The sequence below is a fragment of the Pipistrellus kuhlii genome, unplaced genomic scaffold (assembly GCF_014108245.1).
Source record: "Pipistrellus kuhlii isolate mPipKuh1 unplaced genomic scaffold, mPipKuh1.p scaffold_m20_p_10, whole genome shotgun sequence".
NCBI classification, from domain to species: Eukaryota; Metazoa; Chordata; class Mammalia; order Chiroptera; family Vespertilionidae; genus Pipistrellus; species Pipistrellus kuhlii.
Genome location: NW_023425405.1, coordinates 28,878,955 through 28,896,180, shown reverse-complemented (window position 1 = coordinate 28,896,180; position 17,226 = coordinate 28,878,955). Strand labels below are relative to the sequence as shown.

The window sequence follows — 17,226 nt, the reverse complement described above, 5'->3', positions numbered from 1 at the left end:
TGGGAGTTCAATTGGGAGTTCGACCAGGGGGCGGGGGTGGCCAGCCAACTGCTTGTGGCCCCTCCCCCTGGCTGACTGCAGCAGTTCCCTTCCCCCAACTGGCCTGATTGGGTCCCACCCATCCACAAATTTGTGTACAAGGCCTCTAGTTTAAGATATGAGAAAGCTTAAGACCAAAAAGTTTACCTATGACCACAAAGCAGGCTTTAAAAACAAACTTACTCTTACCAGCTTTGTGGTCATAGGTAAACTAAAACCCACGATATTTCTGTGAACTATTTTAACCAGTTTCCCTGTACATATTCCCAAATCCGTATCTCACAACACTTGATTTTAAAAGATAGGCATGTTCTCTGGAAGTTAAATAGGCTCTATTATTCAGGGCAGATACTAAATTAGGCATAAGCGATGCATAAAAAAGAAGGAAGATAATTTGAAGGAGGAAAATAACTTCTTGATAATTAGTATCCCTTCATATAAGTTCTGAAAGTAAGAGGTAACTGACTTAAAATATTTGGCATAAAACAACCCAGTGCCAGCACATGATTTCTCTCCTACATTTCTTCTGCCCAGCAGCAGCTCCACAAAAAATGTGATGGGGAAGAGCGTTCACTATAACTTTATTTGTAATGAAAAGATATGATAAAAGATCTTCTAAGAGTTCAAGATGAGTAAAAAAACATCTTTAGGGGGTGCTGGGGTTACTTCCAAAGGAAAATGCATGACCAGAGCTATTAAAGAGATAAAGTTTAATATTCAAAACAGAACTGACAGGTTTCCAAACAAGGCACTGAAATTTTAAAAGGATTCAATATCAAAAAGCAGCTGGGCAAGAAACTTTAAATAATGATGATGAAAGACCACTAACTCTAAGATCTAAATAGTGCAACTACTTAAAAGAAACAATAAACACTAGTGAAACCATATCATTTTTCTATTCTGAATTTGCATGGGTGGGTATATTAAACTAATTTTAACACAGCTAAAATAAAGACAGGCATACACACAAATGCACACGCATAAATGAAATGTGGGCCTCAAGTACTGTAAGCTAAAATTAATCTAACAACTAAATTTATTTTAAAATGTCTTGCATTCCTAAGAAAAATTGCAAAATTATATGATCAAAGTCACAAATAAATTTCCATAATAGAAAACCAGCCCAAAAAGTGACTACACTTAATTAAAAATGTATTTTCCTAACAGCCCCAAATCTCTGCTCTATTTTATAGTAAAACTCTTCCAAACAGCTAACAATAATCACTATTTCTAATTCATCTCTTCCCATTTCCTCCTGGACTGACTCCCCTCATTAAGGTTTTTCTCCACTATTCCACCAAAGTTGTTTTATCATCAGATCCAATGGGCAATTCTAAGTTTCAACTTACTCAACTTATTAGTAGCCTTTGGCAAACCTGATCTCTCACTTCTTTAAACACTTTCTACACATGGCTTCTAGGATATAACACTCTCAGGTTTTCCTTCCATCTCACCAGCCACTTACTCTGTAGTATCTTTGATTTTCTACTTTGTCTTAAATTCTAGTAACTGAAGTGCCTCAGGTCTGAGTTCTTGTTATCTTCTTACACTCACTCTTTTAGGTAACCTCATCCAGTCTCTTAACTTTAAGTAAACATCTGATAACCTTTAGAATTCTCAAAGTTATTTCCACCACTAAACTTTCCTTTGAACTTGAGTTTACTAATTAGCATGTCTACTTCAATATTGAACAGGGAACTCAAACTAAAACATCCAAAGTTAGATGCACTCCTCCAAATCTCCTCCTCCCTCAGTTTCATCCATTTTAGTAAAAAGTGACTCTATTCATACTGTTGCTAAAAGACAAAAAAACCTGCATACCATTCAAGTCCCTTTTTAGTTTATCACCCCAAACTTGATTTAATCCACTAGTAAATCCTATTAGCAATATATCCAGTCTCTACTTCTGACAACCTTAAGACATCTATTACTGGAATGCAATAGTCTTGTAAATGATCTCTTAGTTTCCATTCTTGCCCCCAGCACTTTACAATTTATTCATCACAAAGAATCAAAGTAAACATTTTAATTCACAAATCAGATCACATCACTCACCAAGAAAAATATCCAGTGGGTTCACAATACAATTAGAACCTTAAAAAAACAAAACACAAAAAAACAAAAACCTACTATGGCAGGTAAAACCATATATAATCTAGCCCCAAGGTTCCTCTCCAATTTCATTCCTATTAACAATTCCTCTCATTCATTCAATAGCAGCCACACTGACCTCCAGGAACTCACCAACCATTTTCCTATCTCAGGACCTTTTTTCACCTTGCCTGAAAACTCTACACCTTCCTACGCTTAAATGTCACCAGATCTCTCAGCACCTATAAAAAATACTGGACATTCTCTATTCCTCAATTTTGCTTTTCTTTTGTGTTTTTTCACTCTTATTTTCTACCTTTTTTTCTTTACATTATATATCAATTTATTTATTGGCTTATTTTCTGATTGCAACTAAAATGTAAGCTCCATGAAAGTAGATATTTTGTCTATTAGGTCAATCTACCATGGTGTCCATGAATAAAATTCAATAAATACTGATTTTTTTAATAAGTGGATAGGTGAATAAGTAAATTAAGGAATAAAAAATATTTAATTACTTTAGCATTTTTTAAGCAGTATTTCAATCTCTTTAGCTTGGTTTCACAAATATTTATACCACATTATATCAGAGAAATTTTTGAAAAGTCCTTTTGTAGTGTAGTGCACTGGTTAATGTACTTTTCGTTATTTGTTAGACATTTTAAAAGTTTACTTTTATATTAGACATACATTATTAGTTTCAAAGGTACAATTATAGTGACTAGACATTTATATACCTTATGATGTGATCACCACAGTAAGTCTAGTAATTATCTGCCCCCATACATAGTTATTACAATATTATTAACTATATTTCTTAGACTGTACATTGAACAGGGAACCACATATTTTATAACTGGCAGTATGTACTTTTTATTGATTTTTATTGACTTTAGAGAGGAAGGGAAGAGAGATAAACAGAAACATCAACAATGAGAAAGAATCATTGATCAGCTGCCTTCTGCAAACCCCACATGGGGATTGAGCCTGCAACTTGGGCATACAGCCTAACTGGGAATCAAACTGTGACCTCCTAATTCATAGGTCAATGCTTAACTACTGAGTCAGGCTGTCTGGGCCGCAGATTGTACTTCTTAATCCCCTTCACCTTTGCTCCCATCCTGCTAAACATTTTAATACATAAAAAGTATTTGTAAGTAAATGTTAACTCAAAAGTACTTTACTTACTTTGCCTGACTGCAACCGTTGTATTCTTGAGTCACATACTTTCTTTACAAATAATAAGCTATTTATTTGATTTTTGATAGTGTTGATATCTAAAAACAAACAAATTGATTATGAACTAGAAAGTGGTAGTTATATGTGAAATACTTTAAACATGCATTTATTGTCATCCTATACAATAAAAGGCTAATATTCAAATAGATCAAAAGGTGGAACAACCAAATAGCTAGTGCTGTGATGTGCACTGATCACCAGGGGGCACGTGTGGACCATGGCGGGCATTGGTCACAGCGGGATGGTGGAGCAGATGAGCAGGGGCACCAGACCAAGTGGGGTGCTAGTCACTGTCATCGGGGCAAGCCTTTGGTGATTATTGAAAATTCTTTGCTCCAAAGCACTGAGGTCCCGCCCAGCACTCCTACCTGCTGCTGGCACTAGACTTGCACCTACTGCTGGTGCTGGCCCCAATTGCTCTATGCCATCAGCAGGTGCAAGCACGACCAGCACTATCAGCGCATGGGAGCATTGGTGGCAGGAGTGGTGAACTGCTAGCACATAGGGGGCTGGGGACCATGTTGGAAGGGGCTGGGCAGGGGAACGGAGGATGGGCCAAGACTTGCCCCTGTGCCCACCCCAGCTTTGTGGCCCACAGTTCCTTTCAAGGTGCACAAATTCGTGCACTGAGCCCCTAGTTTAATATAAAAGCCAATGCATAGAGCAATTAATATATTTAATAATAAAATAACCTAAAATTATACACTGCAATTATTTAGTTAATATTAAACCATATCAATTCTCTTTACTTTAGAGATAACTGCAATAATCTCACATTCAACATTATAATACTTTATTCCTTGTTTTTTGTTTTTGTGTTTTTTTTATCCTCACCAGAGGATATTTTTCCACTGATTTCTAGAAAGATGTGAGGGAGGATGGAAGTGAGAGAGACACATCGATTGGTTGCCACCCACAAAGCTCCTATCAGGGCTGGGGAATCTACAAATGAGATATGAGCTCTTTCCTGTGACTCTTGGGCCTGCAGGCTAACACTCTAACCATTGAGCAATGGCCACACCTATAATAACATTCTTAATACATGTTCTGACACAATAAACGAGATTTCAATTTAGTTAAGGCTAAAACAACTAATAGCATAAAATGACATTTAGGTAAATTCCAGTTTTGTTTGAGATATAGTAATAAATAAAGAAGTAAAACATTCTTTCACTTAAATCACTTACCATCACCAGCTGTATCTAGAGATCGAAGATACTGTAATTCTTCTATTGCCTTATCTCTGACTGCTTCTAGCTCTCCAATATTGTCACTCAATTTAATAATGTTCATAAAGGCCTCATAGTTGCAATTAGACTCACGGATCTAAAACATAAAGTTTAAAAAACGGATGGGAGGGGGACTCACTTATTAAGGGAAAACAGAATCTTGAGTGACTACCATGTGATAGACACAACTTGCCATATTCCTAATGCTTATAATGAAACAAATAAAAATCCCTATACTCAGAGTATGTAAATGTTCATGGTTCACAAACTAAACAACGTAAATAAAAAGTACAGTAGGCTAGAAAGTAGAAAAGCATGCTCAGAATATTTGAAGATAACAAGGAAGCCATGATGGCTGAGGAAATATCAAAGAAAGGTAGTAAGATCAGTGGTGATGGAGAACAAACCAGTAGATTATAGTAAATTTTTGACTTTCATTCTATATGGGATGAAAGTTACTAGATGATTTTAAACAGAAGTATGGGAATCTCTGACCTAAATTTAACAGAATCACTATGATTATATGAATACTATTATTTTGGCTTTTTCTCCAGTCACTTGCTTTTTAAGAACAGAAAGAGTAGATGGATGGTTAAGTTGAATTTAAGCAGAGTGTCATTTCAGCAAGCAAGTACAGTGAAAGAGAGAGAAAGGTTAAGTGAAGATGTTGTGAAAAACTAATCATTATGAATGTCAATTAAATTTAAACCACGTAAAGCAGCAAAAGGAGCTATGAAAAGGCAGCAGACATAGGATATACCATGATCATTTTTAATGGCTGCATAGTATTTTACTGTATTAATATGCATAATTTATTAAACTAATCCTCTATGTGAGACTCTTAAATTGCTTTCAGTTTTTTAATATTATATGCAATGTTTCCACTAGTGGCCTTAAATGTTGTTGCAAATCTGCTTATCATGATCCTATATAATAAAGAACTAATAATGCAAATGGTTGTCATGCCCTCACGCTCAGACCCTTAACACTGGGGAGGATTGGGGACCAGCCAGACACAAACGAGCTTGCGAGAGAGGAATGGAGACAGCCAGGCTACGGCCCGGGAGAGAGACAAGCCACCCACCATGGGGTCCTGGGTGCCAGTGGTTGTGCCTGTACCTGTGGCCCAGGAGAGGGACAAACCACCCACCCTGCCATCCCATGTGCCTGCGGCTGTGGCCTAGGCAAAGCCACCGCCCACAGTCCCCCGCAGCTGTGGTCAGCCCGAGTCCTAAGTGCCTGCACCTGCAACTGGCCAGAGGGAGGGAAGCCAGAGTCCAGGGTGCCGGGTGAGGCAGTTAGGGGCAATCAGGCAGGCAGGCAAAGGTGATTAGGTGAGATCAGGCAGGCAGTCAGGTTAGTGATTAGGAGTCAGCAGTTCTGGATTGCCAGATGCAGCTGGACATCTCTCAAGGGGTTCAAGATTGGAGACGGTGCAGACCGAGCTGAGGGACCCTCTCCAATGCATGAATTTCATGCACCAGGCCTCTAGTTTAAGAATAAATTTCAGGAGAATTCCTAACCGAGAGATATACATTTAAAAATTTTTAATGATGTGGATATGCATATTTTTAAACCTCTTGGTAGAGAGCCTAGTAGGGATCTATAAAAGTTAACAAACGAAAAGAATAATCAGGTTCTGTGACCTCCATAAAAGGAACTAACTTTCAAAAATACTGGTCATCTATCTCTAGTATTATATGGAAATAAAATATTCCTTTTTAAATTTAAGTAAGTAATAATAACACCAACCATTCTCTTAAAAGAGAATGTGACTGTCACATACAGCAAATAGAAATATCTATACTAATAAAAGCCTAGTTGGCCCTTGCACGCGATGTCGCCACAAGTTGGCCACACACACAGTGGAGGCGGGGCCCAGCAGCCGCTCTGCGTGGTGATGTCTGTGGGTCCCATGGCTCACGCAGCATAGAGGAAGCTGGTCCTGGAGGAGGAGATAGGTTGCAGCAGAGGGGGCAGCTGTGGGTGATCAGGCCAGCAGGGAAGGGCAGTGTGGGTGATCAGGCCAGCAGAGGAGCAGTTAGGTGTCAATCAGACCAGCAGGGAGTGGTTAGGTGGCGATCAGGTTGGCATGCAGAAGTGGTTAGGGGAAATTAGTCAGGCAGGCAGGCTAGCAGCTGGGAGCCAGAGGTCCCAGATTGTGAAAAGTATGTCTGACTGCAGGTTTAGGTCTGATCCCATAACTAAACAGGCAGTCAGACATCCCCCAAGGGGTCCCAGATTGGAGAAGGACATCCCCGCCCACTGCACAATTTTGTGCACCGGCCACTAGTTGAAAATATAAAGATTTATCTCTAGATACATCTTTATTTAATAAAGTGTTGCTTAATCATCCTAAACTCCAAGTACTATTTCTACATTTAAAAAAATTTTTAAAGAGTTGTAATTTAGATAGTACATACCATCCATATGATATATTGATTAATATAATCAGGATCACTGAGTTGATTTATTAATGGAAGAAGAATTCCTTGTGCAAGGATTTCCTGAACAAAATTTTAAAAAACACAAATTTAATACACTGTTCAAATCAATAGTATAATATAAATTCCTTAACACAATCTGTTACTTAAGAAAAGTACAACACACGTAAAACTAAAACTTGATAACCAACGTAAGCTTATAAACAGATGAGCTAGTTTACCACAGTTAAAATAAATTAAATTGAGATGCAGCTACCTAGACCTACATGGATACATGTCTACAAGGACAATTAGAGTTCAATGGAGAAAAGGAAAAAGACAGCTCTAGTATATATTTTTGTTAATTTTTAAATGGCAAAACACTGCAGTATAAGTATTTATGGATTCCTATATCTGTACTTAAAAGAATAATAACAAAGAAGAAAAGGAAAAGATACACACCAATTTCAGAATAGTGATTATCTTCAAGGGAGGAACAAGTATAGTAAAATATTAACACTGGTTGACTGAGTAGTTGGTACATAAATGTCTATTCTATTATTCACTATACTAATGGAACGGGGGTTTGTATATTCTTCTGTTTGTAAATTTTAGTTTTAATTTATAATACGTAAATATTGATACATAAAACCCACATAAAAACAAAGCTCTTTGAGGTCTTCAAAATTTTTTTTAAAAAATGTCACAGGGACCTGAGACCAAAACTTCTGGAAACTACTACTCCAAGTTTCTTTACAGCCATTTAGTTGGTATGAGTTTAAGCTTACCCTGACAAAGTATCGCATGGTCTTGTTCTGGAAATCTCCAGGAGGTAGCAGTAAGTATAATAAGACCTCACACAAATCTCTTAGGAACCCTAGAAAAAAAGGTAGCTATAATAACATTAGAAAATACTTTATATAAAACACATAAAGGTAAAAATAAGCAGTTTTCTAATTATACTGGCTTATTATTTTAGTAATTAGTACATATCAGTATTCATTAAAAACGTTTCCTTCTCAAAATAGTAACTACCCAAATATCAAAATGGTATTTTTAAGTAAGTTACATCCCACTCTGAATCACTGAAAAACTTCAGTTACAAAAAGTGCTCCCCAAACAATTTTTACTCTACCACACTAATTATGTTTGCATACTTAAAAACTATTTGCACATTTAAAAATTACCTGTAATTATTTTTTCCAAAAAGAACTTCCACTATTTTGGCAGAAAAAAGAGTATGCTCTTCTAATTTACAGATTTGAGGGCTCAGTTTACATAAAAGTTCTGCGCATTATTATATCTATTTCTTACATTTAACTATTTCATATCAGTGCTAATATAATGGCAATTAAAAACTGAATTGCACAATATACAAAAAGAAAAGAAAAAAGAGGAAAGGAAAGCAAAGTAAAGAAATAAAAATGTTAAGCATTATAAAAATCGAAGAAGAAAACAATTTCCACAACTGGAAATGCTTTTCTGTAGTTGTTACATTCTGACACTTCATAGGAATTTATTATACACCTGATACTATTAATAAAAAAAAGTGCCAAGTAGGAAAGATTTAATCATTGCAAATCTAGGGGGAAAAACAACATCCTCAACTAAAGCTTATCTGATCTAACCTTCCAAAAAGACAAGTTCGTTCAACTCTAAAAATTGTATTTAAAATTATTATAAGCATTACCTTAGAAAATATTTTAGGGTACCAGATATATTCTTGAATTATAAATAATAAATTCAAGGTGAAGACATAATTACTATAGATCAAAAAAGTAAATTTCAAATTACAAAATGTTAATGCTTGTTATATTTTCCAAGAAGAGTGGTAATCTTGAATTACCATCTTTAACTTTTAAAAGTAAACTTCAAAATAAAAAATTTTGAAATTACTTTTAAAAATTAAAAAATAAATAAATAAAGTGAATAGTAACAGTATCTTCACTATGCTACCTGTCCTAAAAAAAATAATTTTGCCCTTATATTTGTTGACTGGTCTTACTAATTCATCTCTGACAGTAACTGAAAACAAAAGTGTGAAACTGAAAACAAAACCTTCTTCATCTTTGGGAGAAGTGCACACTAGATCACGGCAAACGTCCTTCTCCATTTCAACTTCAACTTCAAAGAAGGTATCTACAAGATCTTCTGCTGTACCTGCAGAAGAAAAGAACAATACAAGCTATACTGAATGATAAAAACAAAACAGATTTTAAAATCATAATTTTCAGGAATAAAGATATTACCTGTTACTTGATCATCTTTCTCTGTTATCTTCTGTTGAGCCTTTCTAAATACTCGTAGGTGTGTGCCAAAATCATCTACAATGCGTGTTGTAAAATAAGGTTGCCAGTCTATTTCTTTTGACCTTATAAAAAACATATTACGTAGAAGCATTATGTAAATGCTTTTTAATCAAAAAATATAAATTCATTATAATGACTACTAAAAGATATCATCAGAGACTGAATTTATTTATACTGAGGTTTTGTTCATTTAATTACTATTACATCTTAACACTATATCTTTCACTCATAAGACCCAAGGTGTATCAAACTATTTGACTAAGACATAAGTATTTCATGTGTCAAAGCTTAAAGATTATAAAATAATCTTTTAATATTTTTTAATAAAATATTTTTTCCAGTTAAATCTGAAATGAATCTAACATATATCATGCAAAATCTTACCCCAGACCTAAGAATACATTAGAAATTCAGAACGTTTTTTGCCTGCTTTTGAAAGAGCAGACTAACAGCTGTCAGAGGGAAGGGGGTTTGGTTTGGGGGAAGGTAGAAGTAGGCAAAGGGGGAGATAAATAGGAATAGAAAGAAACTTGACTTAGGATAGTGAGTATACATTGCAGATATTTTATTAGTTGTATACCTGAAACTTGTATGGTTTTATTAACCAACTAGAGGCCCAGTGCATGAAATTTTTGCATGGAAAGGTGGTCCCTAGCAGCTGCCAGCGGCTGGGTCCTCCCTTACCCAGCTGCGGGCTGCCAGCTAGGGCCTCCCTTAATTCCACATCAAGCCCCTGGTGGTCAGGCCATGTCATAGCAAGTGATCAAATTCCTGATTGGTCAAACTCCAAGGGGACACTTTGCATATTAGGCTTTTATCTATATATAGATGCTACCCCAATAAATTCAATTAAAAAACAAAATAAAAGAACATTTGAAATATTTTTTGGTTATTTTTCAACAATTTTCTGAAATCTTCACATTCTTCTTTTAGTTATAAACGAAATACCTTTGGTATAAGCCTGATTGGTTTCTGCTTGCATATACTAGCACTTAAAAACTAGTGTATTCAAAATAACAAAACAAAAACAAAAAATGCTTCAAAGAATGTGGCTGCACTTAGCTATGAAAAAGGTGATTACTAATTATATTATGTAGTATTCTATCTCGAAAGCAAAAGACCTCAAGAGACATTGCTAATTTAGTATAAAAGTGAAGCAAATAAACATAACAGATAAACCAAAACAGTTTACACCTCTCCTTAAATTAAGTAACAGCTTGTTTTGTTTTTTAATCCTCAAGGATATTTTTTCCATTGATTTCTAGAAATAGTAGAAGGAAGAGGAAAGAGAGAGAGAAAAAAACACACCAAACACATAGATGTGAGAGACACACTCTGGTTGGTTGCCTCCTACATGTGACCCTACCAGGGCTGGAGAACCTCCAACTGAGGTACTTGCCCTTAACTAGGGATCAAACCTGAGACCCTTCAGTCCGCAGGCTGAGACTCTAACCACTATGCTAACCTGGCCAGGACAAATTAAATATTAGTTTTAAACAAACATTTTTAGTGCTGTTTTCCTTAAATTAGTACTAAAATTAATTTCCTCTTTTAGGTGTTTATTCATGAAGATGCTAGGTAATGGAGGGGCCATAAAAAGTATACCCTACATTACGTTAATTACCCACTCATGTATAATAAAGAAGCTAGTAAAGAAATTGACTTGATTACACTGTTGTTGTTTTTTATAGAAAGCATTCAAAAGATAATGGCATTGAGGAATATAACAGATGGCTGTTTTAAAATAAAAAACATGTTATTAACATTTAAGGGTAACCTAAACTCAGGAATCTGAGGAGAGTTACTGTTATTTAGAATAGAAGAACCATGTATTAACCTTGGTAACAACATTCAGCTTCAACATAAAAACTTAAATCTATAAATCTCTAGGATCACCTCCAAAAAAAAAAAGAAAATCACAATCTATAAAAGCATCTTTCAAAAAAACTTTTACCATGAATATTTGTACAAAATTATACTCACTGAAAATTTTATGAAAATAGAATTTACATGGTTTAAGCCATTACATTAGTTCATTTAACCTACAAAAAGATCCTTCTAGCAAACTTAGAAGAAAGTAATCTTTTAAGTTAGAGCTGTAATCTTCCAAAGTTAGAGCTGTTCCCATTTCATGGTACAATATATATAAAACAGTGACATTTTTAAACAAAATAAAATTTACAAAGTTATTTTAAACCCAATTCAATTCTATAACCCATCACTACAGAGGGGGTATTGACATTTAAATTTTGGGGGGGAAAAATAGTGAAAATCAAAGAGCAAGCAACTAGCCTACATACTAAGAGTAATGTGCAAATTGACCATCACTCCACCACACCCACCAGCCAATAAGAGCGAGTATGCAAATATACCCAACCAAGATGGCTACAGCCTCAGAGAGCAGAAGGGAGCCTAGGATTTCCCAGACAGCAGCAGAAGCCAAGCTTTCTGCCTGCCCTGGCCAGCCTAGCCCTCCACTCAAGGATACAAAATTTCAATAATAGAAGGTAAATAAATCCAAACAGAAATGAAGGCAGCCACAGAGCGAGCAGGAGGCTTGGCTCCGTTCCAGGCTACAAAGTTTCAATTATAGAAGATAAATAAATCCCAGATACCAGGGCCTCCGCTTGGGTCACCAGGATGTGTGGCCGGCTTGCAGGGCCCTCGCTCAGGTCGCCCCATGCCTTAACCCCGACCCTGATCCGGGACACCCCTCAGGGCAAACCAGCTGGCCTCTATCCTAATAAGAGTTATATGCAGATTGACCATCACTCCAACACACAAAATGGCTGCCCCCATGTGGACACAAGATGACCACCATAAGATGGCCAGCAGGAGAGAGCAATTGGGAGGGACCAGGCCTGCAAGGGAGGACAGTTGGAAGGTATCAACCCTGCGGGAGAGAGCAGTTTAGGGGTGACCAGGCTGGCAGAGGAAGGAAGTTGGGGGCAAACAGGCTGGCAGGGAAGCAGTTAGACATCAAACAGGCTGGCATGGGAGTGGTTAGGGGGTGATCAGGCAGGCAGGCAAGCAGTTGGAACCAGTAGTCTTGGATTACTAGAGGGATGTCCAAGTGCCCGTTTAGGCCTGATCCCTAAACGGGCAGTTGGACATCCCTCCAGATTGGACAGGGTGCAGGCTGGGCTGAGAGACACCCCTCCCCGTCTCCATGCACAAATTCCGTGCACCACGCCTCTAGTATAAAAATAATTTTAAATATAGATTTTTACTTTCAATATACAAATATGAGTAGGGTGGAGAGAACAGGAACACTGTATTCTGCATCTCTATCCAAGGTCATTAGTTTCCCTCTTCTTGACTTGTTTCCACTGAATACATGAAACCCTAATGTAAATCTCAACTGAAAGGGACTTTCTGGGTTAGAAAGATAAAAACAACAGTAATACATTGCTTTCCATTTACAAATTAGGAAAAATCTATTGATATTTTCAATTTCTAGTAGTATTTGTAATAATAAAATTTGAAACTATTTTGATGACAGTACTTTCTAAATTTATGGTATATGATAAATATGTAATAAATTTTAAAAATCATCAATTGATGTAACTATCATACTTCTTTGTATTGATCCACTTGTAACTATTAAAAGTTCTTAATATCCATTACTTTTAAGTTATGCCTAAATTCAAAGCTCTTTTCACTTTGTTTAAAATATTTCCCAACATGCTTCCTATTATAATAAAAACAAAAGAATTATTACACAATGAATCCCATTACCTACACTTCCATTTTATTACTACTTACATGTGAATCTACAATAATAAAAGCACAATATGCTAATTAGACTGGACAAAGCCTGGACTGGGAGGAAAGCCGGTGGCAGCAGCCAGAGGAAGGCCTATTCTTGCAGAAATTTTGTGCATCGGGCCTCTAGTTTAAAAATAAGAGCATATTTCCCACATGTTCAAAAGGATAAGTGAAGTATTCAACCCTACCCTGAAAATATAAAATTTATAGTAGGGTCCTGAAGCTTATATATCTGATAGTATGGGTGCAAAAATTACTCAGATTACTAGGGAATGCAAAGATCAATAAAGTTATAATTTAAGCACACAAGCAAAAGCCAAACTATAATGTATACCACTCTGACCATATATTTTGCATGTCTGTATGTCCATTTCTAACACCAGGATCATCTCCTTGCTTTTAATCGGTCTCCCATGTCCACTCTTGTCTCCCCTCCATTCTATTTTCCATAGAGCAGCCAGTGATCTTTTTAAAATACAAATGTGATAGTATGAAATAAAAGCTTTAAAAACCTTTCAATAGCTCTCCATTGACCTAAGGCCTGAGCACAATACCTTCTCTAAAATCTTACATACCCGAACACTGCTTACTTCCTTATCATCATCTGTTCCACCCTCTTTCTTCCCTTCTATTCTGCACACTCTCAGGCTTTCTTTCCATTTCTCAAACTTGAATATGCCTTTTCTTATATCAGTGCCTCTGGACAAACTACTCCTCTGACAGGTTTGCTCAACCCTGCCCACTCTCCACAAATTCCCCTTCTTTCTCACACATTTAATTGATAATTCTCACTAATACTTAGCATGTCAAACTCACGGCCCACGAGCTGCATGTGGCCCAGCCAATACAACAGTACGTAAGAAAATTTCATAACTTAATTTTTACAATACCCTATTATACATAATTATTAACAAGCTACAAAGTTCGTTAATGACTTGATTACTAAAATCCAGTTGCATTCATTTCCCTATGTGACTATCCGCAGGTTCACCTTTTCTCTCCACTAATACTAACAACTAATATTTTAGCAGCCGATTGCCACGCCATTAGTCTTGGACTGACTTGTTTGGTGTGTGCCTCAGGAAATATTTTGCTTTTGGAGAACAAGAAAAATAGGTTTATTTGTGTTACACTTATTAACTTGTGCAGTTATTCAGTGTCTGGTAAGTTAGATGTTGATGAAAAATATTAATTTTTATTAGAATGTTCTATTATTTTATGTTACCGATCATTCATTTATTTCAGCCCTTTGTTTTCAGCATGTCTCTATCGAAATAAACCCATTAAAATTGAAACCTATTAAAATTGAAGCTTTTGGGTTGTTGTCTTTTTTGCAGCCCACATAGACTTAAACCTTGTGTTAGCCTTTGAGTTTGGCATGCTTGACTTATAAACTGCAGGTAAATAACTCAACTGCTAGAAATAAATTCAATTACTGAGATAAAAATCTAGGAATGTCAGGAACTTTGTTTTATTCTGTGTTCATTTTATTCACAATGGTATCCCTGATGGCTAAGTAATGAGTTGAACATTGGGAGGTACTCAATACATATTGATTTATTGATTCCTCTTTCAGGGTCAGATTCCTCTTTTCAGGGTCAGGTGCTTGAAAAATAGCACAAGACACATACAACAGTTGCTCCTTTACTCCTCACAGTTCTGAAATAGAACATCAACTAAGCTTTTTTTGCCTCTCTAAATCCCTAAGCTACTTCATGCTAATGCCTAAAAAGGACAATGAATGTCCCAAATATGTAGGCTGCGACTGAGCTGATATAAATTACTTCACTGGTTCTATCTATTCTAAGCAGTGTACAGCTTAATATCCACACACACACATACAAAAAAAACACACCTCCAAACCCAACCAATTTCTCTAAAAAGCACTGGACATGTACACACACATTCATGTATACACACACACAGAGTAAAGAGAAAACTGATAGCTGGTATATTCTTGTAAATCAAAATATTTGATCAAGAGAGGGAGTTATGAATATATTTCATTTAACTTCAATCATAAAAAACTTTCAACATTAGGCTAAGACCTTTTATCTGAATAATGTTTTGCTTAGTGATATTAATGTAGTCTTTGTCATGGATAAATCATTCCCACACTTCAAAAGTTATGCTTTTCTTTTAAGTGGCATGACAACTAAAGACATTTGTGAACAAATCTGAATCCTTCAAAAGAGTCCTTCAAAACTCATAACCAATATTTCATAGTTGTCTTTTGCACACCTAATTCAACTGCAATCTATCTAGCAACTAACTATGAGTAAAATTCCAAAACGAGTGACTAGTTTTCATATGGATTACCTTGCCATACTCCTATGCCTTCCATCTGGGCAGGAGTAAATTATATGATTATAATACAGGTTCAGAAGCAAATACAACTTTCTTTTTTTAATACGCTTATCTTTCTCCTCTAAGTCATGACTGTGCAGCTTGCACCACAGGCCAACTGTATGAAATTTTCCTTCTTTCTCCAACATTTACTTGACAATTCTCACTTATATTTAATCTAAAACATTAATCCCGCCCGTCAGCCTTTGTTGACCCTCTCCCTAAGATACAGAAACCAGGCATCACACAACTGACTTTCGATAAGCTTAAAACTCAGAAGATGGGAACAGAAGTGGACAGAAGTACTAGAAAGTGGTCTATCAGCCTAGCTTTATTGCTAGGGATATAAGTCAGTATATCCTACAAAGAGAATGAAGAATGTTGGCTAACTAAATGTAAGTTAAAAGAATGATAGTAGTATATATAGAATTGGTACCATTCCAAAAATAGTTTAAAAGTTCATTGCCGATAACCATACACAGAAATAAGAGGTTAACCAAGTAATATGTTGTAATTTAAATAGGATTAAATAATATGCAGTATATAATCAGAGAAAGAAACAGTATAGGAATGAGGAAAAGAGATGGAATGAACATGGTATATGGAAGAGTCATTGTGTAGACTTGCCTGACTAGAGAAGTGGGTGACCGTTTGGCAGTAAAGGCAATCTTCACATTCTTGGCAGAATACTTTCCTGGAAAAGGTCCTTTTGTCAAAATAAAAGTAAATACTGATTTTCCCATAGAAACAATCCTATTATAAACCATGTTCCTAATGCCACATATTTTTTCACAGAAATGACTATTAAGACCTTATTTAGTTAAGAATGCCACAGTACACTATTTGCTGAACAGTGTGTGTGTATGTATGTGTGTGTGACAGACTACATATATATATATATAGATACACACACATATAAAGATTTACTTAAAGTTACATCAATCAATAAAGGACAATAATCAATCACATAAAATTAAAATAGTATGTACTAATTTCCCATATAAAGTTTTCTTATGTAGAAAAATCAGATATTTTTTAAAAATATCATTAGTTTAGGCAAATTCAGTTTTTTGACAAGTATTTTTGAGGAAATGTTGATAAAGGTTTAATTCCACTAAAGGATTTTTGAATCAACTGACCTAAAGGCATGCTTCATGGAAAGCAGTGGCCTATGAAAGAAGAAATTTCTTCCTCTTTGAGCCATGGAATCAGGCAGTAACTTCCCCTCATAATAATTCTCTATAAGAAAGTATATACATAAACCTAAAAAATAAGTAAAATACATAAACTTTTGTTTCCATCCTTCTAGAGTACTTGAGAAACTACTTTGTTACAGTGTCAAAAGTGCAACCTGAAATTGAATAAGTCAAATTTAAAGGCACAGAATTATAAGCTTGCTGCTTAATTAAAAGAATACCCTTTCTTCCATCCTCAATTCACGCATAAATACTACCATAAATACTAGAGTACCTTTGTTTTTCTTTTAAAATCTATAAGGATTTAGCTATAAAATAAACTGATTTTTTCACAACACTATAAAGTATATGATAGTCTAATCACTGTGCTGTAAAACTGAAACTATTATAAAATAACAGTGAATAAAAAATAGAGCTGAAGACTTTTTTAAAGATTGTTCTTTTTTTTAAAATATATTTTATTGATTTTGTACAGAGAGAAAGGGAGAGAGATAGAGAGTTAGAAACATTGATGAGAAAGAGTCATCTATCAGCTGCCTCCTGCACATGCCCTACTGGGGGGATATGCCCACAACCAAGGTACATG

The 17,226-nt window shown here is 35.7% G+C and overlaps 1 protein-coding gene across 11 annotated transcripts in view; it reads right to left on the bottom strand.

Annotated features, from left to right (window-relative positions):
- SNX13 (sorting nexin 13) overlaps positions 1 to 17,226 on the bottom strand; it is a 93,165-nt gene that overhangs the window by 42,676 nt on the left and 33,263 nt on the right. For 7 of the 11 annotated variants that reach the window (XR_006740928.1, XM_036429250.2, XM_036429252.2 and 4 more), the window contains 6 exons: positions 9,271 to 9,392; positions 9,080 to 9,181; positions 7,810 to 7,898; positions 7,022 to 7,105; positions 4,557 to 4,695; positions 3,319 to 3,407 (listed from right to left, as the gene is read on the bottom strand). Coding sequence is in view for 10 of the 11 variants with exons in the window: in XM_036429250.2 (XP_036285143.1) it covers positions 3,319 to 3,407; positions 4,557 to 4,695; positions 7,022 to 7,105; positions 7,810 to 7,898; positions 9,080 to 9,181; positions 9,271 to 9,392 (625 nt within the window). In the remaining variant the exon portion in view is untranslated. Of the gene's footprint in view, positions 1 to 3,318; positions 3,408 to 4,556; positions 4,696 to 7,021; positions 7,106 to 7,809; positions 7,899 to 9,079; positions 9,182 to 9,270; positions 9,393 to 16,071; positions 16,151 to 17,226 lie in introns of all 11 variants that reach the window. The other 4 variants (XM_045578130.1, XM_045578131.1, XM_036429255.2 and 1 more) reach the window with 2 other exon arrangements.